Genomic DNA, 22923 nt, shown 5'->3' with positions numbered 1-22923 from the left:
GTGTGTTGGGAGTTTTCCTTTCCTTTTTCTCGTTCGTACAATTCCAGTAGTGGGGCTCACGTATGATGCGGCATCATAACTAAGATCTTGCTCTCTCTTCTGCTGGATGTATATTTGGTATATTCGGACCAACAGTTTGAGGGAGCGGTAGGGGCAAAAGGTTAAGGCATCATGAATGTGGTTGAAGCGAGATTGTGTGGGTGCGTTTACTCGAATATGCAGGTGTGGATGTATGTAAGTTATGATATGTATGTACAAGTAACTCGAGTACGGTACTCGTATGGGTGGTGGTGTGTATTTCTCTCGCACAATTGATATCCATGTCTCTGTCTTCCCTAACAACAGCGTGTGTTCACGACGGCTGAAGTTCGTTCATGGGGGAGTTTTATATGATCGAGTACCGTGTGTGCAGAGTATGGTAGTAGTTTTTTGTATCACCGTTGGACGATGGGTTTTTACAAAGGGAAACACTGCATATGTAGAGAATTGAATAAGGATTATGTATGAGTACAGGTACTTATACACGAGTACCGTATGCTACATACCAATAGGCGGAAATGATTGCCATGTCTTTGCCAAGAATACCCGCAAGCCGAATAATTGGTGAGGACTCCCGCAAAATATCGGCTGGCGGAGATGCGTGAGTGCGATCCCGTAAAATCTCTGTGAAAATCCACGGATTCTGAGTCAAGAGCTTCTGAGAAGGATTAGCGTTTTCCCGACACAGTATAAGATCAGCTTTCAACAGGTGTTGAATCTGGTTAACTGGTATTTCGCAATTCTGTTAACTTAGTACCGAATATATAATATTAAAAGTTAACTTGTCAACCTAAACCTATCCTGGGCTGACGGAGATAGTGGATTTCACCGGGTATTCCGCTGAAAAGGCTTAAGAATGGTCTGCCGCGCCGGGAAAAGCGCCCCCTACCTTTTTCTGAAAACAAGAAAAAAGGTTAAAAAGATGGGGGGGGACGCCACAAAAAGCCATCCACTCCCCAAGACATCACCCGCGATCCAGTTCCGGAGCCCTGAGTTGTCTTAGTCATTAGGCAGCGGTCTTTTGCTCCGCACCATTGACATCCATCCATCCCCACCACTAAAAAGTAAATAAAAAAGTGGATTCAAAAATAAGGAAGACAACCGTGACAACCTCCTAAATCCTGTCTCTTCTCAGAAAGAAAAAAGAAAAAGAAAAAAAAACACACACACACAAAAAAAAAAAAAAGGAAAAAAAAAGAGATAATGGGCTAGAATACCGGTATCATAATTCTGTAAAGGGTCCTTGTTCCGTAGCTTTATCTCTCATTAATTTCCAAAACGGACAGATACACCACAAATCAGAGCCTTCTTCCAACAGCCTCGATCCTAACGGGAAATAGAAGGACCCTGACGCTATGCTCTTTATATATAATGATCTTCGCATCACAACCCAAAATTTTTTTGGGTGACCTCGCATCCTCGACATCCTCTATCTCTGTCATAGGTACGGTGCGGTACGCTTACGGCACTCCCTTCTGCAAAGGTCTCTTTTTATTTTATTCACGGATGCAAGGAATCGTAAAACATCGGATATGATGTTAGATTTCGGAATATGCCTTTTTTCATAAACATGCGCGCCCCCTACGCTCGGGCATGTCATGTCAAAAACGATAGTTGTCCGTGAGCTGAACGGTATGAGTGAGTCTGAGCTTATGGTTTGGTAAAGGGGAGAAAAAAAGAAAGAAGGTATTCGTACTGTACTAGTACGAGTACCGGTATCCCCTACCGTCAGGTTTAGCTAACTAGGAGGGAGTGGAGAAGGGGAGCGGTGGAAGGGGAGGGCGGGTGTGGAGATGCGGAGTGGAGGTCCAAGAGGGGGGGGGCATATGGTGTCAAGTATCCGGTAGGGTTAGATTGGAAAGCTGCGGTCGACAGAAACATGGAATAGCGCCATCGGTAATTAACTTGTTTTCGTTCAAACGGGGCTTGATCCGAACCGAATATTTCTTTTGCGGTTTGTGGATATTGGTTTCTATTCAGGGAATCTGGGATCCATTTTTTCATCCGGCCTATCAGAATACCGGTAATTCGAAAGGGCGAACCAGGACGCTTCTACTAGAACTCTTCCTTTCCTCCTGGTTGCACAAAAGTGTTGTTGAAAAGAGGAAGCAAAAACCTTTTGTGGTTTGCAGTCTCCTTCTGGCAGACTAGGTTCGCATCCAGCGGAATAGCAATGCGTCTGGGAGAAGGGGGAAGAAGGAATGGGAGAAAAGAGGGAAAAGGGGGAAAGGCGGCGAAGGGTGGAAAATATAATAATAATAGGTGAGAAAAGCACGGCCTACCCTGATGCGCTATGACGTGAGAAGTGTTTCAAGTCCGTTTCAACACGGATTCTCGAAGCTCTCGAACAGGCATGAGGCCCGACGCAGGGCAAAGAATAGGCAACAGTTCTATTGACTTTTTTAGACTAGGCAGGACAAAAAGGAAGGATCGACAATGGCGAAGTTAGGCTCACCGGGGTACTCTTTTTAGCAATATTCGAGGACCAATACGGATTCATTCATAACAAATCTGAAAAGTTAAATGCCAAGAACACCTCTCCGGGTGGTATTGGTTGGTCGACAATAATGTTATAATTATTATCATTATTATGGAATTTACTCGAGTACTGTAGAGAGGGAAGGCTTTCGGGAAAAGTGCCGGTCCTGGGATAAACCTTGTTGACATGATGTCATGTTCTGCGAATGACGATTTGATCGGTGGCAAAGAAAGCTTTTTGCCCTCCCAAAACTCACGCATAAGATTTGCGATATTTTGTTACCTTTCAACTTCTCCACTGTTTTCATTTTTCATTTTTTTCATTTTTTTTTTCGCCCGATCCTTTCACTCTTCATCCATTACTGCTATCAAGATGGGGCTCCGTCGAGGATTGTTGATGGGTGGTGGGTGGGTGTGTGGGTGTGTGAGGGGGGGCTTCATGCAGTGTTGATATCTAATAAAATTACGGGGCTTGTCATAGGCGATTGGGACGGTAATAGCGCAAAAGTTGCGTCCACGGTCAACAGTGGGTGATATGTTGCGTACCGGTACCATGAGTACTTGTGATATGAGCTAGGAGCAAGCGGTTGCGGACTGAAAAAGCGGCGGCGGTGTTCTTTCTGTGGTTACAGTACAATCAACGCGGTGGTGGTGTGGGCGTGTGGGCGAGAAAATAAGTGAGCGTGTGTGTGAGGTGGGAGAGAGTGTGTGCGCTGGGAATAATTTTATAGGTGATATTGTGAATGAATGAAATGTCTGAATGTGGTGTGTGTGTGCGAATGGGAAAAATAATTGAAGGGGAATGAAGGAATGAAGAAAATGTATGCAGCCCCTTGGCGGCCTTGGCGTTAGCACTCGCACAGAGCGGCTAGCCTGCCGGGGGCTTGCAGTCGGCTCCACCCTTTCACTGCGCCCGCATTTATTGATCCTCCATCCCGCCCGCGTCGTCATAGGGTCTCACACCCTCGGGGGACCCCCTGCTTCTGAGATAGTGCCTGTCGCACCCATCGTCATTTGCAGCCCTGTCAACCTCCGCCCTCTCACCCTTCACTTGGATGCCGCATGCTTGGTTTGACCAAAATTAGCACAGATGCTGGGCAAAGAACTGGCCAAAAACTTGGAGATGAGGAAATCTTCGGTCGCCCCAAACACTTCCATACCAATACTGTGATTGCATCACGCGTCTGACCTGTCTCCTTTGTCGCAAATGCTCAAAACTTGCTTCGAGTACTGGTAAATTATAGTAGGTATGGCAGGTAGGGTAGAAGGAGGGATGATGGATGATGGGGTAATGCAATGTGAGTGAGGGGGACTATGATAGGGTCGGCAAGGTCATAAATGTTGTCTTTCGGCAGAGTCTCGGTGAGTGTTCATTGTTAGGGTTCGTTCAACGGGAAAAGTTGTAAGAAGGGAGGAAGGAAAAAAAATCAAGACTTGGAAAATCGAGAAGAGTGGAGGAAGGAGATCCTCAGGGTTTTCTATTTTCAAATTCCCCTCCTGTCCCTCTCTTCTCTTGTCAATCTTTCTCAAGAGATCGTCTTTGGCGGACGTATGAACCTTGCCCAAGAGTGTCCATCGTTTCAGCATTTCAGAGAAGCGGCTTCCAATCCTATGGGGCATCGTCGTTCCATCTGTCCATCGGCACGGGCACATTCAGCATCTAAAATCTGTCATCAGCTGCGGTATCGGGTACCGTATCATTAGAAGGGTTAACATCTCCGGTATCAAACAACATCCTTGACCTTACAGCACGGTTCCAATATTGAAGGAAAGCTTCTCAGGGAGAACTAACAAGTACGGTATCACACCAAGATACCGGCGTCTACCATAATAATAATAATAATACAGTTCGGAAACCGTATCTTGAACGGCGACTCTCTTTCTCGGTCTTTCTTCTTCCTCCGTTCTCTTCTTTCCCTCTTGTCCTTGTCAGGAAACAGATAGGTGCCGAGAGCGAAATTTCGGCGGTGTCTCCTTGCGTCGCAGCCCCCAATGATTGGACCAGTTTAAAATTAACTAGGTAAATTCCCTGTTTGTGCTCGTGTTTACCCCTTTCAAAAATGCTTTCCAAATTTCATACCTACACTCTACTCGAGTAGGAATGTTTGCTATTTGTGGCCTTGATGATTTCCTTCGTTGCCATTGCTTTGTTATGCTTTTGAATTCTACGGTACTTCATTGCTCTGCCTTGCTTTGCTTGTTTCTCCCACTTTTTACATCGTGTTTTTGTTTGCTCTGTTCTACATTACCGGCATTTTTGTTGTTTTACCGTACACATATCCCAGTATTGCTCTCACCGCGTGTCCGTCACGGACGGGGCTCGTTTTTTCAATTATTTTTCTCTCTCTTTTCTTTCCCTTTTGCCTGCCCTCTTGAGCTCCGAGAAATGCTTGCTGAGGGCAAGCCGGAAACTGCCTCCTGTCCGTTGCTCCAGTCTAACGCGCTTGCCCCTTCTCGGTTCCCGGCCAAAGAGCACAGGCATCCCACACACTACTCGAGCACAGCAACAGGCATCACTCCCCATCCCTCCCCTACGTTCCACTCACTCACTCCACCATCCACCCATCACCCCCCTCCACCACCCTCCCCTCAATCCCTGCTCCAGAGGTGGGAGGGGGAAGGGCAACCGTTCGCTGGCGTTGTACCCTACTCTACAGTATCTGCTACTCCTGCGGTAGTTTGCTTGGCTGCCCTCTTCTTGCTGCACTCGAGTACTGATTTCTTTCTTTCTCTTGTTGCTCGGCTACCATACTTTAAGTTCTCTCTTGGTATGATACTTGCCTCTCTTCTAACTTACATGGGCGCATAAGCACGCAGGCAGCCTCCCCGTTTAAAGGGAATAAATTCAGAAAAGAAAAGAAGAAAAAAAAGGAAGAAGCAGGAATATATATATATATTTACTGTTTTTTTTTTTATCCTGAGAGGCGATATCTTTCTCTGTTCCACACCGAAGAGAAAAGGGGAAAAAAAAAGGAAAGATTTTTTTTGTCCAAACCAAACGTTGACAACTGCGTTGTGATCGTCCCTCATCTCTGCCTCTTCTTCCCCTCGTCAATCTTTTTGGACGATCCGCCGAATATCCTTTGGACTGGAGTAGGAAACTTCTCTTCGAAGGTACCGTGCTACTCCTCCTGCTCTTCTTGCTACACTCTACTCCTCTCCCAACGTTCAACCGGGCTTACACACGATAGCTACCAGAGTACATTTTACCCCCGGTGCACATCCGATATCCGCTACCGTGCGACTCTTCGTCTTAATATATCTATCCACCACCCATCGACTGACACCTCGAACTTCCTCTGTCATAAGACACTGTCTTCCCCGTCGTTCACCTGCCCATCCTGCTGCGCAATCACAATCTGATCGGCCTTCCTCCTCACTCATTCACCTGCTACGCTCTACTGCGCTCTGCTGTTGGATGATCTTGAACATCGTTGGGGTCTTTTGCGCAATCCAATCTTTACCCCTCATCTATACATCTGATTGTCGTTGGAGACTATCAGGAGTAACTCAGCTGCTACCTTTCGCCAATCCTTTTCGTCTCTTCCTAGCTACCCACATTCCGTTCGATACGCACTTGCAATGGCTCTTGATAACAGACAACGACACCATTCTCTGCACCATGGTGCCTTTAGCGGCTTCCAGCCTCCGAGTTTAGGATCAGTGCAATTCACAAACCCTTGGACATCCGCCCCTCCCCAAACCCACCTAATTCCATCTTCCATCCCTGACGCTGGTGGCCTGGGTTCGTTAGTAAAACCGGACCTGCGCAGCAGCAGTGTTTCCGCTTCCTATCAAGCCATTCCAACGACTGCCGGCATTCCCACATCTAACCCTAGTCGGAACATGTCTTCTCCTAATCTTCTCCCACACCAAAACGACTTCATGAAGGGCGATATTTTGAGCTTCAGCGCCAACTCCCCCTTCGGAGGAGACATAAGCATGTCCGGTTCCTCGGCACCCTCGCCCACAGCTGTTACTTCGTACAGCGGTGTGAATTCCTTTGCACCTACAATAGACTTCCCCACCCACCACAGCAGAACATCGTATCCATTGAACAACAACGATCGACGTATGTCACAACCGGCCATGTCTAATACTATGTTTTTGGGTTCACCCGTAGAGCCGCCACGACAGCGGCAAAACTCGTTGATGGAATGGACCTCAAGCAGCAGGCCGTTGGCTCAACCGCCTCGAAGCACGGATCACCATCAGTTTTCAGATACACTCGACTCTGCTCGTGGGATGGTTGCCATGAGCCAGGCACCGCGCCGACCTGGAGGACGGACCGATGGTTCTCACGACTTTTATCCTAGCCATTCAACCAATTCATCCATCTCGTCGACCGGATCGTATAACGGATATTACGGTGGCGGATCTGTAGACTCTTCTGCAACAGACTACTCTGACTCTAATGGCTTCACACCAGAAGCTTCACGCTCCACTCTCCCACGACCGGGTCCTGGCATGCATACTGTGCCCGTCCAGGGCGCACTCATGACTACCTTTAGCTCCAAGATCACATCGAGCACACAGAAGAAGCACAAATGCAAGGTTTGTGAGAAGAGGTTTACTAGACCCAGTTCACTACAAACCCACACCTATAGCCACACTGGAGAAAAGCGTAAGCGCCCCGATTTCCCATCGTATATATATATATATATATATTTTCTTTTTCCCCTTTTCACAAGGATTACAAAGCTGACAACGGTCTTTTTAGCATTCGGCTGCGAGGTCGATGGCTGTGGCCGGAAATTTTCCGTCGTATCAAACCTTAGACGACACAAGAAAGTTCATAGCTCCAAAAACCCGTGATTGAGTCATCTCATTCGATTTTTCCTTCCTACGAAAGAATTCGGGAAAAAGTCGGATCACGGCTTATACTGGGAGTGTTTTCTACATTTTTTTATAGTTTCTGCTGATTGGGTTTCGGTTCCATGATCGGTTTTTCATTTTTTTTTATCACCCTTTCTTTCCGACCATGGGAGGAGAAAATTGCTACAGAAAAATCACCTCGGGCCTCCGTAGGTGGCGATACGATAGATGTATTGGCAGATTTGGGTTTTCACACTTTGTTGCTTGATTACCCCTTAAGGATTCCTTTATTTCGCTCGTGTTTGCTTTTTTACATCAAGTGACAGGAGCCTGTTTCGGGTTGTTGGCGCCTGGTGTGCGTGTGTATGATTTTCATTCACGGTTGACCTCTTTATCTTTCTTCTGGGAGCGTGCTCATCATTATTTACTTTTATTTTATATTTGCATGTACACTTTGTGCCTTCTAGGGTTTCTCGTTCCGGTTGGTTTGGGAGTGCATTAGCTCTGTCGTTACCGGGTTTTGGGTGTCTGGTCATTATTTCATTTTTTTTTCCCCTTCCTCATCTGCTCATTAAATCTTGTTATTCCCTTTTTCCGTCTTGCCTTTTGATCGAGTTTGCTTTTTGGATGTGCACTTTTCTTTTCTTTTCCATTTCACTTCATTCTTGTTTTTCCGTTCTGCTAAGTCTATCCAGGAAAGGATGGTCTACAGCATAGGGTTTGTTCTTGGGTAGGAAAAATGGAATCGCGAAAGCGGGCTGTGAATTATTACCGGTATGTATACTAGTTTCTTTTCTTTTATCGTGCTTCTTTACAGTAACTTGCGGACCCTGATAGTGAAAGGGAAAAAGGAAAAAAGAAAAACCCTGTCGTGATACAAGGATGATTATAATGATCGGAATGACTGATTGATTTCTTCTGTCTGCCTGCTTGCCTGTCTTTATTTTATTTTTCTTCTCTTTCTTTCCACTTATTTACATATCATACCATACCCAATTTTGTAATTTGATTAGAGGAGGAGGATGGATGAATGGATGGATGTTACCGCATTTTACCAGTACGGTATGATACCGTAAGTTAGTCCACGAGCACTACTGGTATGATAGCAGAATGCAGAAGGGTTTTTTTTTTTCTTTCCCAGCTCTTCTCCCTCCATGAGGGACTTTAGCCATACAAGTCTTGTAATACGAGTTGTGCAGTGCTATCACTTTTCTCCCCCCTCTCGGGAGAGGCAGAAGGAATGGAATGAGCCCATCACCCACAAAGTTGGGGAAAAAAGGAAAAAAGTGAAATAAATAGGACTGGAATTCAGGGAAGGGAAGTGAAAGGGCTCCATCCATCCAAGCTACGATGCAAGTATTTCAAAATCTTGAAAAAAAGAAAAAAAAGACTAGTCCATTATCCATCATAGCGGTCGAGAATAGTAGGGCAAGATAGCGTATCGTACTCGAGCACACGGAGACTTCCACCATGCCATCGAATCGGGCGGTGAAATAAAAAAAGAAAGGGACTTTCAACAACATGATATAATTTGAAAGAAGACCCGCCGTCATTGCTTTTACCCGCCAAGCAAATACGCCTGCAGCTCCCGCCTCGATCCCCACTGTACGGCCACAGGGGAGTAAGCATCCAAGTATGCACCAGCCTCAGTGGCTATGAATATGATGCATCTATGCCGGGAGGGCGGGGCTTGGTTTTTATCCCCGAAAGGGGTGGTTGGGGTATCATATCACTCAGTTATGCCCGCTTGCTTGCCTACCTGCCCGCGATTGTTCGGTGCGGGGCTTGGGCGGTCGGGGCCATTCTCCCTGGGGATGGTGGGGTAAGTAGTATCGTGTCGTACTACTATTAAGAATCTCACGAGGCTGAACCGGCGCCGGTGGGGCAGGTTATGGACATCCTGCAATGGGATTTTTTGGTAATGGGGGGGAGGTTCACGATGGGTTTCCTTCCTTACTGCCTTCCTTAGTGCCTTGGCCGGTTGGGTTAACTGATCGGGATAGGTTGGAGTGGAATAAAAGAAATAAACTTGCAGGACCCTGTAGATCACCTCCCCGACACAGTCGCTCACTCACATACTCGAGTACGAGTACTGTGCCGGTACTTATCGTGCCACCGCCCGGCACGAGTGGCGACATTCTGCTTACCTACTTACTTAACCTACCGTACCCGGCCCGCCGGGCGATACGATGCGATATCTATCCGTTTGTGGCTTTTTTTCTTTTCTTCTTCTTTTCCTCCCCATTTCTTCCCTTCTCTTCTAGGGTATGATATCGTACACGATTAGCGAGAAACTTGGCCTTTTTTTTTTTTTCCCTCTCCTCCAGCATCAGACCACTTTTTCATTTTATTTTTAAGCCTGCTTACTACCCCGCACCCGTACTCTTGGGTACGGTGCAGTGCTGGAGGTGGGAAAGCGCTGTAACGGTTTTTCTTCTCTGAGTCGTGCAGTTGTGTCTGTCAGCTTCAACAGACAGGGTGATTGCTGCTATTGAGGGTTTTTGGAGCGGTGATCTTTGGAGAAGAAGAGGTGGTCATGATGGAGGATAGGAAGGTTTTGACGATTGCTAGTCATGTATGTGTGGGGTTCTTTCTTTTTTTCTCTCCTCCTCCCTTGGTTCTTCGCTTCTGGGAGCTGATGGAGGTTTTTGTTTTGTTTTGTTTTGTTTAGGTCGTTTCGGGGTGAGTTAGCTGGCGGACATCATCATCACCACCACAACCACTCTCACGATGGGCAGTAAACTGACGATGTCATTCTCAGATACGTCGGTAATTCGGTGACCACCTTTGTTCTCCAGTTGATGGGCCTGGATGTCGCTTCCCTCAACACGGTGCAATTCTCGAACCATGCTGGGTACCGCCGGTTGAAGGGATTTCGGACCACCGCCGGGCAGATATCTGACTTGTATGATGGACTCAAGGGCTGTGGGTTGGATGACTTTGGCATGCTGCTCACGGGCTACATACCCAGTGAGGAGTGTGTCGAAGTGGTGGGGAGGATTGCGGGGGATATGAAGGGGAGGGAGGGGGGTTGCTTTTGGCGTATGTATCTTCCCATGTGTGGGGGAGAAGGAGGAGGAACTGATGGATGGAATAGTGCTCGATCCCGTCATGGGGGATCAGGACCGGCTCTATGTTAGCGAGGGGGTACTGCCGGTTTACAAGTCACTGGTAAGGGTGGCAGACTTGATTGTTCCAAATCAATTCGAGGCCGAGTAAGGCATTCCTTTTCCTGCTTCTTTTCCTCCTTTCCTCGGTTCGTGGAATATTAACGTCCAGCAGGCTGCTATCCGGCGTAAAAGTCGACTCACTCACCTCCCTCTCCCGCGCCATCTCCGAGCTCCACAGAATCTACAACGTCCCGCACGTGATTATCACTTCAGTGACCTTCACCAACGGTGACAAGAAGATGCTCTGCGCCGGCTCCTCCGCGACTTCATCAGGCGTCCCGCGGAAGTTCATGTTCAACGTCGAGATCATCGACGGTTTCTTCTCCGGCACCGGGGACATGTTTGCTGCACTTACACTGGCTAGGTTCCGCGAGGAAGCAGAGAAGGGTGGTTTGGAGGCTGCGCAGAGTTGGAGGTGCGATGACGCGGTCGGGCCCTTGGAATTACCGCTGTGCAAGGCTATCGGGAGGGTTTTGGGAAGTATGCACTTGGTACTTGTCCAGACTCAATTGGCTCGTGATAGAGTTCTGGGGAAGAAGGTGAAGGAGGAGGTTGAGGTTGGGAGTGAGGAATATGTTAGGCTTACAAAGGCCTCAGAGTTACGGCTCGTGCAGTGCCAAAGCGAGTTGAAGGATCCGCAGATTGGGTATGAGGCAGTTGTCCTGAAGTGAGTGCCTTGGGGGAAATGGGAAGTGACCTTAGCACATCTTTTCTTTTTCTTTTGATTCCTTGTCCTCTCGACGCATACGGTAGATATTAATTTTAAGATAGTTCTGGTATTATCGACTGATAGATGGTTCCTGTACGAGTACTGTACTTTGTTGTGTATGGTATGATAGACGATGTATTCTACCGTACCGGTACTTTAATTTACTATAACTCTTTAGACCACTTTACGCGTTGTGTACTCGAGTACCGGAGGGGGTGGTTTTAAAGGGGATATGCTCGTAATTGCTTTTACGTGATGTTGGGGTTTTTGTCGTTACCTGACCTTGCCTTACCCAAAACTGACGCACTAGTTTCTGAGCAAGATGGCGGGTTGATGCGACGCGCCAACGCCCTCCCAATAAATTCTGCGGTCGCGTCTTTCTGTTTCCTCTTTGCAACCACCGCACCCAGGCACCAGAGTAAAATATTCAACCGCACCAACCAATACCACAAACATTCTTTAAAAATTTAAAGAAATTAAATTATCACCATGACTCAGGAAGAACCTGTCCCCGCTCCTATGGCTACTCCCGTCATCGCAAAGGCTCCTGTCATTGACGGTCCCCTCCCAGACACTATTATTACTGCCACTACCACCGCCGCTGCTGCCACTACTTCAGCCATCAGCGCATCCCCACGCGTCCTGAAACGCCCGTCGACCGAAGACCTTCCTCAGTCCCCGAAGAAGCAGAAGACTGCTGACCCTGTTGCTGTTTCCACCCCTACCATCGCAGCAAAAAAGATCCTTACTCCTTTGTCACCGGGGGAGAAGTCAAACGCAAATCTTCGTATCAGGAGGCTTTCTTCCAAGGCTAGGATTCCGAAGAGGGGGTCTGCGCTTGCGGCCGGGTATGACTTGTACAGGTGTGTTTATTGTCCTACGGTTTGTGGGGAGGGAAGGCTGATGGGTGAGTGAATAGTGCGCACGACACTGCAATTATTGCCCGTGGAAAGGCTCTCATCGACACTGATATTCAGATGATGATTCCGGTTGGGACTTGTGTGTCCCCTTCTTCACCTGGGTGGAAATGGGTCACTAATTGTTTGTTTGGTAGATGGGAGAATCGCGCCCAGAAGTGGCCTTGCTTCCAAGAACTGTATCGACGTTGGTGCCGGGGTGATTGATGCTGATGTATATATACCCCCCCCCTTCATTCATTCCACATTTCGAGCGGTAATCTGATTGCGGGGATAGTACCGAGGTCAAGTCAAGGTCCTCCTCTTCAACCACTCCGATGTAGACTTTGTTGTCAAGGAGGGCGACCGTGTCGCGCAGTTGATTCTCGAGAGGGTATCTTTCTTTTTCTTTTCCCCTTCTCCCCACTGATCTTGTAATTAGAGCTAATTCATATCTAGATCGCAACCCCGGAAGTCGTCGAGGTCGATGAGCTCGAGGAAACGGTTAGAGGTGCTAACGGGTTCGGAAGTACCGGTGTTGCCATGGTTTAGAACACGTTTCCTTTTTTCTCTACTTGTAAAAACACTATTTTTATACCCCCTTTGTTCATTCCACCAATTCCCTCATTAGTCATTTCCTTGCGTTTCTCACTTTACATGTCCGCCTGGTGAGGTGGACTGGCTGCATTGGGCTGAAGGTCACCGGCTTTTTAGAGCCTTTCTTTTGTGCCCTCAGGATGGGGATTGTTGTAAATGGTTGTGCATACTGTATTTTACTGTATTATTAGCTTAGTTTTATACTGGTACCGGTTAGAGGGGTGTTGAATTGAATTCAATTGAGTTTTTATTATTTTAATTACTATTTTTTCCTAATTTTTATATTCACTTGTCGAGACGCGTTGTTGATTCCTTGCGGGGTGGTGGCATGGTTTTAACATTGCTGGTTTTTGGCAACAGGGGTCTACTGGTAGTACCGCAGCCTAAATTTACTCGTAAGTTAGTGGTTCCAGCAGTGGTAATGATTATGCAACCATTTATCGATGCAACCCGTCAACGATCGGTTTGTGGAAGGAACATCTGGATGAGTCACCGAAAGAGATGTTTTTTAATTCGTCAATTTTAACACGCCGATCGCTTCCGCAACCTCGTACGTACCGTACCACCGTAGTAAATCAAGAACTTGTTTTCTAAACTGACGTTTTTTTCTTCTTTTTTTCTTTTCTTCTTTTTGCGTTGCACATCGTGTTTATATACCCCCTCATTTCCATACTCGCACATTCCTATCATACCGGGTAAGGGTCCTTCTCAAATTGGTGACTTGTTCCGAACAAAGGTTGCGGTGGTATGATAAACTATCATGTTATCTTTGATATCAGCCCTGGTGGAAAACGGTACTATAACTGTTTATTTTTATTTTATTTTTATCGTTAAAGTCCTAGACACGGTACAGTACAGTACTCGTAATGTCAACTATTTTTCCCAATTTTGTAGTAAGTTATGATATTTCCGAGATTTGTCCAGCGAGGTGGGGTGTGCGCCCCGCGTGTCGTACAGTATATTCGTAGTATCATAACTCGAGTTGCCATTCCCATTCCCATTCCCATTCCGATTCCGAGCTTGCTCATCCTGATCGCGACCTGCACCGGAATCGGTAGCTACGTGCGCTACGCGGTCGGGCTATATCCTATCACTTTGAGAACGGCTTTATAGGGTATGATGTGATAACCGGGTGATTTTTCGTGGTTATCATACACCGGGGAAATCGGGGAATGCTGGGCTGTGAGGTGGTGAGCGGCTGACACGATTTTGTCAGGGGTTATCCGAATTCGCAGCCTTTGCGTGTTGTTCCGTTCCAGCCGTCGCCGAGTGCTGGAGTTTTGTGTTGTGCTTTCATTACTCGAGCTAGTATCATACCGGCTTGAGAGTTGCACGTTGGTGGTCCTCGCCCGAGGAGATGCTTCTCTGACATGGAGTCATCCTCGATGGGGACTTCACACACGCAGTGATATCTCCAACCCCTCGTCATTCAAAGCCTTGTAGATCACAATATCTCACTCACCTACTCACCCATCGAATATTTCAAGGAAATTAAATTTAATTTGATAAGAGCGAAAAAAATTCTCATATCACCCCTTCTCTCTCTCGCTCTCTCTACCTTTGCCGTTTCCCTAATTGGCCAATCTATCATAGCTTACATCTCCCCCTCCCCCTCAAGCACCCCTTATAATCCCATTCTCAACGGAGCAACACAGCTAACTAAACCACACTAAACCAACAAGCAGAAGAAAAGAAAAGATCCCCCCCTTTTTATTCTAATCTACTATACGTGCAAACGAAAATGAAAAAAGCGTAAACAGGAATTGAAAGTAAACGAAATACACCAACGAACCAGACTGTTATACATTCCACCCCTCTCTCGATTACCCACCGCATTGTGTATTCGCTTCACCTTTCGTTGAAGTAAAGGTAGGAGAAAAAGAAATCTAAAACTCAAATCTGGGGACCTGATTGAAAAAAAGAAAAAGAGAGAGAGTCTCTAGATAGGCAGCTATGAAAGTGAAGTACATACTCAGCAATCGCAGAGTAAAGGAAAGCGAAGCAAAAGGGTGGCGAGAGATAAAGGGAGCTAGGCAAAGGAGTCTGGACCGCGGCGGTTCTTGCCTTTCTAATGCGTAGACTTAATGGGAGGGGTGGTTGATGGGGTAGGTCCAAGTAATGTGAAGCAAAATGAACATGAAACGAAAAGCAATAAATCAAACAAAATCGCAGCCATCAATAAAGGTGAGGAAACACCAAAAGGGAGAAGGAGAGAAACGTAAGAGCTTAGTCAGACTATGGCGGGTTACTCCTCGCCACCCTTCTCCTTGCCATCACTAGCCTTTTCTTCACCCTCCCCAACCCCCTTCTCCCTTTCCTCTTCAGCCTTGAGCAACATCTTGGCAACAATCTCCTGAGCCTTTCCTTCAATTGCGCTGTCGTCCTCAGATATGGACTGGTCGAGGGCGAGTTTGGTATTCGCCAGCGCAAGGATTTGCTCTTCGATGGTGCCTTTGGTGACCAGTCTATGCGCACCGTTAGTGACCGAGTGATTAGTAAAAGGGTGGAAAGAGAGAAAGTACCTAATAACCTCAACTTCTCTAGTCTGACCCACACGATGCGCCCGATCCGAAGCCTGCGCATCATCATGCGGGTTGAAACTGCTATCGAATATGATAACCTTATTCGCACAGGCAAGGTTAATGCCGAATCCACCGGCTTTGGTGCTGAGCAAAAATGTCATGATATCCTCCTCCTCATGGTATTGATCGATCATGTCCTGTCTCATATCAACCGGCGTCGATCCGTCAATCCTAAGGAATCCGAATCCATGAGTCGTCATCACAAGTTCCAATAGATCAAGGACTTGGGTGAACTGGCTGAAAATCAAGACCCGGTCACCCTTCTCGCGCATCTCTATAAGTAACTTTGACAACGCCTCAACCTTGCCGGACGCCATCCATTCCTTCCGTTTCAAGGTGTATTTCCCCATTGTCTTTGGATTCTTTATGCAGAGTTTGTTGAGCTCCAGGTCGTTCATGACTTCCATGTCTTCGAAAACAAATTGCTGGTTGCAGTCCGAGTAGACGTCCTCTCCGAGGATTGCGTGGCTCATCTGGAGAATCTTTGCATCTGTATAGTGCTTTCGAAACAACAGCGGGTGGATGGCGGCCTGACGAAGCTGCATCATCACGTTGGCGTTGGATTTGGAGGCCTTTTGACCGGCGGCCCGTGCCGCGATTGCTTCTGCTGCTAGGTCGAGGTAATCTTTGTAAATGGCTTCTTGGGCTTTGTTCATGACACAGTATTCGACGCGGCTCGTCTTCCCTGGCAGGTGTTTGAGAACCTGTATAAATAATTAGCGTAATTGGTAACCAAAAGTGAAAATAGCATATCAAGAATAAACAAACCTGTTGCTTCTTCCTTCGCAGCACAAATGGTGTCATCATCGCACGGGCGCGCTTAATCCTCTGTATAGATAATAGAGCGCTGTTCGACTCCTCGTTGTCTGTGGTTTTGGCCTTGTACTTGAATATACTTGCTAGATCTTCACGCTTCTCATTGAAAACCTCCGGGAGGATGAATGCTAGAAGAGAGGCAAGTTCTTGCAAGTTATTCTGAAGCGGTGTTCCAGTTAGCAATAGCCGGAAAACAGCTGGCAGTCTCATGAGCGCGTCGTAACGATTAGATGAACTATTTTTAAGGAGATGCCCCTCGTCGTAGACACAAACCTTGGAATGTCAGCATACTGTATTTCAGTGGGGTAGGGGCTTACATTAAAGGACTGATCCTTAAGGAACCTCTTGTCTATCCTATCGCCAGTAGCTAGCTGGTATGTGGTAACCAAGACATTCCAATCTTTCCGCTTGCATAGAGAAATACGCATCTCGGCTCGTTCCTTAAGGGATCCGTAGTAAGGTTCTACAACTAATGCCGGACAGAATCTCTTGAACTCGCGAAGCCAATTCTCTATGTGAATAATTATTAGTCGCTGCCACTGCTTGTCCCAGGCCGAAAGTACCCAAAAACAGGTATAAAGAAAGATGGATCCGTGCGTATCTGGGTGCGAATATAAAATATGCCCCGCCTGCTTTCGGGTATTTCTGACCTGGAACAAGTACCGATAATGCTTGAACGTAGGGCTAAACTTACCCAAAGTGGAAGAAGGAACAACCACTAAATGGGGACCTTTAATTCCACCCTCTAGCAATCTCGCAAGAAACGCGATAACCTGGCAAGTCTTTCCAAGGCCTAGCAAGTGTAAACAGATTATACTTGTAACATCCATCGGGGAAAACATACCCATCTCATCAGCTAGGATACAGCTGAGTTTCTTCTCATACAAAAGGTTCAACCAATTAACACCAACAACCTGGTAATCCTTAAGGATGACACCTTCCGCCATGTTCTTGGGCTGCTGCTTGAAGAAGTTGCCAATTTGGTTCTCTCTCCTGGTGCCCTTTATTTCATCACCATCGTCCAAGGAATCAGTGGGTGTGCCAATGGCAGAATCCTTCAACGGCGCAGCTCCAGGATCAGGGTTGACATCTAGAATCTCAAGCTCGCCACTAGATCCGGCGGCACCGAATATATCGACACCCCATTTCTTGATGCTCTCTGCGACAGGCTTCCCAAGTTCTTCAACTTTCGCGATGAGAGAGTCCACAGCATCATACCCCCTCCAAGTCTCCAAGCAAATGTCGATGATCTTATCTCCAATAGCGCGAGTGCGTGCTCCTCTAGACTTTTTACCTTTCACTGGAGCGACATCACTTGTGACAGCGCGGACCTCGTCGAGGGAGCGGAAAGGTCGTTGGGAGATGACAACCTTGACAGTTTCCGCAGCGGTACACGATATGTCGGAAAGCTCTTTTAAGGTACATGTATTAACGTACTTTAAAACCTTGTCCTCGAGAGCTCGTTCCTCGTCCGAGTTGTCATCGGATTGTGCGGCCGAGTCGGTGTCGTCATCATAGTGGGCAGGCGCGGGCGGTGAGGATGATACCTCTCTCGAAGAGCCCTTAACGAGCCGTCTTCTCGGTTTAGGCGCAGGTTCCGGTAAGGCGACCACCTCGGCCTGTGCCTGTGTGGACGACCACTTGTCTCTAATGGTCCCTCTCGGGGCAGCGGCAGCACGATTTGATGTCTTCATTTGAGTGACCTTGCCAGCAGATTTTTCATCACCGGATCCGGTAAGATCAATGGTATCCTCATCGTCCTCGATGAGCATAGCCATTGCATCATCATAATTTCCCTTCTTCTCTATAAGGGCGTTTAAAAGCACTCGAATGGGTTTTAAAGGAAGCACGATTGTCATGCGCCTAACATGGTTTTGGTACTCCTTGTTCTCGATCTCGGAAACTTTGATGTCAATCCCTGAATAACCATTTGTTTGGTTGCGGGGGCGCGAGCCTGCAATGGTAGCGGTTCCAGAGGAATATTTCGTCGTTGGCCTCCTAACAGAGTCAAGTCGGCCCTGAAAAGGGATATGCACGCTTTGAGGCTTAGCCAACGGGTTGTAAGCGAACCTTTGAAGATTGCGTATTGTAACGGGAGACTCCTCAACTCTAGTAGGCGTAGGCCCTTCGGATGCTTTAGCGTTATCTCGGCGGCCACGCATGGCACCGACAGAAGGTATAGCTTTGTTGGCCAGTGCACTCCCCACAAATGTTGGCTTTATATCATGGTCTGATCCCTCATCTGAGGATCCACCAACATAGTGAAGTCCATTATCGGTCAAATCAACATTCCTTGCTCCGTTGGGCTTTGAAGGGTAAAAGTCGAAAGGTCTAACTGAGCCATCTGGTCGAAGAGCGGCAGTAGTTGGTTCCGCCTTGGTGAACAACTTCGCCCTAACTGGCGAAATAAGCTCCTCCCGAAAGGGCGACGACGATGCCGCAACTTGAATAACAGGAGGAGCTGCCTTGGGAGTCCTGTTGGGATCCAGCAGCTGTGTAGGCTGCGTGATGGGCGAGGAGGTGACCAAGAGCGCAGATGGTGGAGGAGTAGTTGCCGTCGCACCGTTCTTCCGCTTGTCAAAGTAGGAAGAATTCAACGGGAGAGTAGCAACTTCACTAGAGGCAGTCTCGCACTCACCCTGGTCAGTGGCTAAGGTCTCGGCGTCAAGCCCATCTATCTTGCGACGCTTTGGGCTGAAGTCACTCCCGGGGCCGAAGGGGAATAGCCTCCCACGTTTTGTGGGGGTAATTGTGATTGCGGGCAAAGTAGCCTCTTCAGGAATAGGCAGCTCGTTAGGAGCAGTAGTTGTAGTATCGTTTGGGATGGAATACATCCTCCTCCTCCTCCTCTTCTTGATGTTAGAGGCGGAAATCCAATTTAGGGCGACTCCGGTTTCTTGGACAACGTGAGAAGGGAAACCGAACGCACCAGTATTAAAGAAAAGAAAACGGTTAAAGTTGAATATGGTGTTTGCCCAAAGTGCGGATGCCGTGGATGGGGGTGGGAGAGGTTGATAGGGAAAGGATAACGATTTCTTGATTTCTGAACTTTTCACTCCTGGCCAGGACGGTGGTGAGTGGGTGGATTGATGGATGGGATAGGTCTGTAATTAAGGGTTATTGATAGAAAGGCAAACAAAAGGCGGTCCCGTAGCTGTGTATCGTGACCTCGAAACCCCAATATCCAATGAATATCTCGAGATCTCTTTGAGAAGGTTTGGGTTGTGAGGAAGTCGCGCCTGGATTTCGACGACAACGCCAGCAGGAAGCAGGAGGTAGAGGATAAGGACCAAGACCGTCAGCAAGACACCAGGCGCAACAGGCGCAACGAGTGAACCTCTGGACGCGACCTCCGCCAAGACCATAAGAAATCCTTGCTGCAATTTACTCCCTAATCTGGTCTAGTCCATACAAGCAGTGTCAATCTTTATTCGACAGCTTCCCATCATAACCCAAGTCACCATTCAAATACTCGAGTACAGCTACAGTATCGGCGATAAACATTTTCACATTGTTCTTTGTCAATTCAATTCAATCACATACATCACCATCTGGAAACAATGGCTACCAGACGAACCTCGAAGGGGGAGGAGAAGATAACCGAGAAGGAGGAGGAAACCGCTGCCATTGTTCCTGTTGTCAGCCCCAAGAATGACACCAAAGGTCCCGCTGTCCCCGGGTGAGCTCTCCATCTCGCGGCCGAGAGGAAGAGGAAGAAGCAAACGTGGCTGACTGAGCACAGATCTGTCATTGCGAAGCTTCTACTATTTACTCTAGCAATGGTTGTCGCTCCTCTGGGTTCCTACTTCTTGACGGTGAACACCGTCTTCAGTGGTACGTCTCGCACGCGAACCCTCCAAAACCCTATTAACCTGTGCAGGAAACACCACGTTTGCTGGGGCTACGGCAGCGGTTGTTGCGAACGTTGTCCTGATCACATATGTCCTAGTGGCTATGGCGGAGGATACTAAGGAGCAGGGGGAAGCGAAGAAATCACAATAGGGTGCCGGTAGAGAGGCCAATGGATATAATAATATAGTCTATTGCTTAATCTTAATTCAAGCATTATCATCAGGCCGAGGAGTTGGAGACTCCGTATTGAGACACCAGGGTCCAGCGTATCAAGACCTGCTGTATCAAAGACCTATAATATCAAAGACCTCTTTACGCTGTAATATCGGGATTAATTCTCCCCCGTGCCCGTGCTGTTGTGCCCTTTTGGATCATCCTCAATACCGGCACAGTGATGGACGGAACAAGTGCTGAAATGTGCGGTAGCATGGCCGCACATATTATACCGCGCACACCCACCGCAGCCGCGTCGGAACGTTGATACTATTCTACCGGTAATGACATTGTTATGATAACGTCGTGCTCAGATGTTTTCCCCGATGCGCACAACGTGATGAAACATGTGCAGCCACGGTATCGGCACCGCTATTCTAGTAGCTTCCTCTCCTTCGTCCCTGAATCTCGATAACCGATAAATTCACCAAATGCTTGATGCAACCTCCCTTCAATCACCCCATAACCGTTATATGAGTGGACCACCCATCTATTCACCCCGTACCAGTGCCATACTCTACGGTATTACCTGCACAACTCGATAAACACATCACCTTCCATAAATCACAATTCACTTCTAATCGTCCCCCCTCCCTTTGTTTGCTATTCGACCTATAATTCTATCCCTTGGCTATCTGACCCCCCCTTCCCCCCAACCCAATCCAGCCAATGCGATAACTCCTCACCTCCACCGAGCGAGCGACCCACTCAAAATGAGTGACCTCCAACGCTCCTTCCAAAAATCCAAGCTTGCAAGGTTTCCCCTCGAACCACCAATGCCTCTGAATTCACACCTGGGTGCGCTCGACGAAGTCGACGATGAAGAGGATCAGGATGGCCTAGGAGGAGAAGAGAACGACGTGGATTCAAGAATGGATACCCCTTCATCTCCGTGCTCATCAGCTTCTTCAACATCTACTATTAGACCGTTGTTCGCACGACCGGAGTATATTTCCCCTCCTCGCTCAATCTTTCCCCACAAATTCTAGTTACCAAGAATGCTAATGATTGAATAAATAAATGAATGAGCGAAGCAATTCAGACCGCGAAAGAAAGCCTCGCTAGAACCTCTCCCTTGGAGCCGATACTTTTCCTCCTCCCTACACCTCCTGCACGAGCCCACATCCGCCATCTTTCATGCCTACCTAACCAGTCCCACCAACAATGGTCCTCTCTTCGTAATGCATCACGGCGCCGGCTCGTCCGGTCTGTCATTTGCCCTGTTAGCCTCCGAGATTCGCAAGATCCTCCCAGCAGCCGGTGCCCTATCCTTCGACTCCCGCGGGCACGGCGAGACCAGGACTCCCAACGACGAGGACCTCAGCTTACCAACACTTTCACAAGACTTTGTCACTGTATTGGAGCTAGTAAAGGAGAAGTGTGGGTGGGGGAAAATGCCGGATTTAGTCCTTGTAGGACACTCCCTCGGCGGAGCAGTAGTAGCGGATGTAGCGATGGGCGGGAAGCTGGGCGGGAGTGTGCTCGGGTATGTGGTTTTGGACGTTGTAGAGGGAAGCGCTATCGACGCTTTGCAGAGTATGCAAACGTACCTTTCTACGAGACCTTCAGGATTTACCTCACTATCACAAGGAATCGAATGGCAGTTCGTCCCCCCCTCCTCCCTTCCTCCTATATACCCCCTCCAGAGGCTAACATCCCACCCCAGCACCCGTTCGAGAACAATCCGAAACCCAACCTCAGCCCGCATCTCTGTTCCTGCTCTCCTTCTCCTCACCGACACAACGCAGCCTGAGTCATCAGACGATTCCTCCCCCCCACGTCCCTGGCGCTGGCGTACCGACCTAGCAAAGACGCAGCCATTCTGGCAAGGCTGGTTTGTGGGACTCAGCAAGAAGTTCCTGGAAGCCCGGGGGGGCAAGTTACTCATTCTTGCGGGGACGGATAGATTGGACCGGGAATTGATCATCGGCCAGATGCAGGGGAAGTACCAACTTGTCGTACTACCAGAGGTGGGCCACTTTTTGCACGAAGATGCGCCGGGGAAGACGGCAGGGAGTGTGAGTTTTTTTTTTTCACCTTCTCTCTGTGGGCGGGGGTGGGGACAGCAAAGGGAGAGGGCTAATGAATGAGGTATGGTGAGGGTGGGAACAGTTGGTAGAGTTTTACAAACGGAATGACCGATCAGCCTTGGTGCTGCCGCCGAAGGTTTCGGACATGTATAAGTAACCGTCGGACCATTACCCTCTACCGCAGCCATATATCCATACTATGAGGCGGTACCGCCAATGCGCTCTCTCAGTCACAAAAAAGCCAACATTGAAGAAAAAGGCTACACCCCTATCACCAGAACAGAGTACTTATAAGGTCCCCAGCCGTGTAAACCAAAAAAAAAAAAAGGAAAAGGAAAACCAAGAAAGTTACTACTCTTACTGCACTACTTGTATTCACCTAGATTACCGAATTGAAACAGCATGTACACGTACTTTACTTTAAGCTTAATCCCATTACTCGTACCACCCCTAAACAAAACTCGGCCTTTCCCACCGCTCGATTTCCTCCTCGCCCGTGTCCAGGCGGCCAACCCCGTGTTCGACGACGAGCCAAGTTTCGGTAACGCCGTGCCATGCCATGCCATGCCATGCCATGCTGCCCAGAGTGACCCTGCCGGTAGCTCCCGAGATAAGGCGGGGGTCACCAATATTGTCGCGTAGCAAGGTTGATATTGATCGAGCTGGCCTCTGCGCTGCGCTGCCTGTGCGATATGGTATTCGGAGAGCGCCTGCATTCCGAGGCAT

At 48.0% G+C, this 22923-nt stretch overlaps 7 protein-coding genes; 4 read left to right on the top strand and 3 right to left on the bottom strand.

Moving 5' to 3' along the window:
• Positions 1 to 1098: 1098 nt before the first annotated feature.
• On the bottom strand, positions 1099 to 2043 carry GSTUM_00008751001 (uncharacterized protein; the record flags this gene model as incomplete). XM_002840251.2 has 1 exon in its annotated part: positions 1099 to 2043. The coding sequence occupies one exon, from the start codon at positions 2041 to 2043 to the stop codon at positions 1774 to 1776; it is 270 nt and encodes an 89-aa protein (XP_002840297.1). The 3' UTR covers positions 1099 to 1773.
• Positions 2044 to 6099: 4056 nt separating this feature from the next.
• Positions 6100 to 8597, top strand: GSTUM_00008750001 (uncharacterized protein; the record flags this gene model as incomplete). XM_002840250.2 has 2 exons in its annotated part: positions 6100 to 7141; positions 7238 to 8597. 2 exons carry the CDS (start codon positions 6100 to 6102, stop codon positions 7330 to 7332), a joined length of 1137 nt encoding a protein of 378 aa, XP_002840296.1. The 3' UTR covers positions 7333 to 8597.
• A 1002-nt stretch (positions 8598 to 9599) lies between these two features.
• On the top strand, positions 9600 to 11173 carry GSTUM_00008749001 (uncharacterized protein; the record flags this gene model as incomplete). XM_002840249.2 has 4 exons in its annotated part: positions 9600 to 9918; positions 10094 to 10374; positions 10430 to 10547; positions 10615 to 11173. Exons 1-4 carry the CDS (start codon positions 9869 to 9871, stop codon positions 11171 to 11173), a joined length of 1008 nt encoding a protein of 335 aa, XP_002840295.1. The 5' UTR covers positions 9600 to 9868.
• A 3025-nt stretch (positions 11174 to 14198) lies between these two features.
• On the bottom strand, positions 14199 to 19394 carry GSTUM_00008747001 (uncharacterized protein). XM_002840248.2 has 7 exons: positions 16947 to 19394; positions 16797 to 16895; positions 16420 to 16613; positions 16055 to 16375; positions 15733 to 15990; positions 15227 to 15609; positions 14199 to 15169 (listed from the first exon to the last, which is right to left on the bottom strand). The coding sequence occupies exons 1-7, from the start codon at positions 18934 to 18936 to the stop codon at positions 14950 to 14952; spliced, it is 3465 nt and encodes a 1154-aa protein (XP_002840294.1). The 5' UTR covers positions 18937 to 19394; the 3' UTR covers positions 14199 to 14949.
• Positions 19395 to 19662: 268 nt separating this feature from the next.
• Positions 19663 to 20104, top strand: GSTUM_00008746001 (uncharacterized protein; the record flags this gene model as incomplete). The annotated part of the gene is made up of 3 exons (XM_002840247.1): positions 19663 to 19781; positions 19845 to 19936; positions 19983 to 20104. 3 exons carry the CDS (start codon positions 19663 to 19665, stop codon positions 20102 to 20104), a joined length of 333 nt encoding a protein of 110 aa, XP_002840293.1.
• A 484-nt stretch (positions 20105 to 20588) lies between these two features.
• On the top strand, positions 20589 to 22634 carry GSTUM_00008745001 (carboxylesterase-mitochondrial 37S ribosomal protein YmS2). XM_002840246.2 has 4 exons: positions 20589 to 21113; positions 21210 to 21770; positions 21834 to 22185; positions 22280 to 22634. The coding sequence occupies exons 1-4, from the start codon at positions 20881 to 20883 to the stop codon at positions 22352 to 22354; spliced, it is 1221 nt and encodes a 406-aa protein (XP_002840292.1). The 5' UTR covers positions 20589 to 20880; the 3' UTR covers positions 22355 to 22634.
• A 13-nt stretch (positions 22635 to 22647) lies between these two features.
• Positions 22648 to 22923, bottom strand: GSTUM_00008744001 (uncharacterized protein; the record flags this gene model as incomplete). The annotated part of the gene is made up of 1 exon (XM_002840245.1): positions 22648 to 22923. One exon carries the CDS (start codon positions 22921 to 22923, stop codon positions 22648 to 22650), a length of 276 nt encoding a protein of 91 aa, XP_002840291.1.

This window comes from Tuber melanosporum (genome assembly GCF_000151645.1).
Source record: "Tuber melanosporum whole genome shotgun sequence assembly, scaffold_5, strain Mel28".
In the NCBI taxonomy this organism is placed as follows: Eukaryota; Fungi; Ascomycota; class Pezizomycetes; order Pezizales; family Tuberaceae; genus Tuber; species Tuber melanosporum.
Note: the sequence above shows the minus strand (reverse complement) of the source record. Positions and strands in the feature narration are given on the sequence as shown.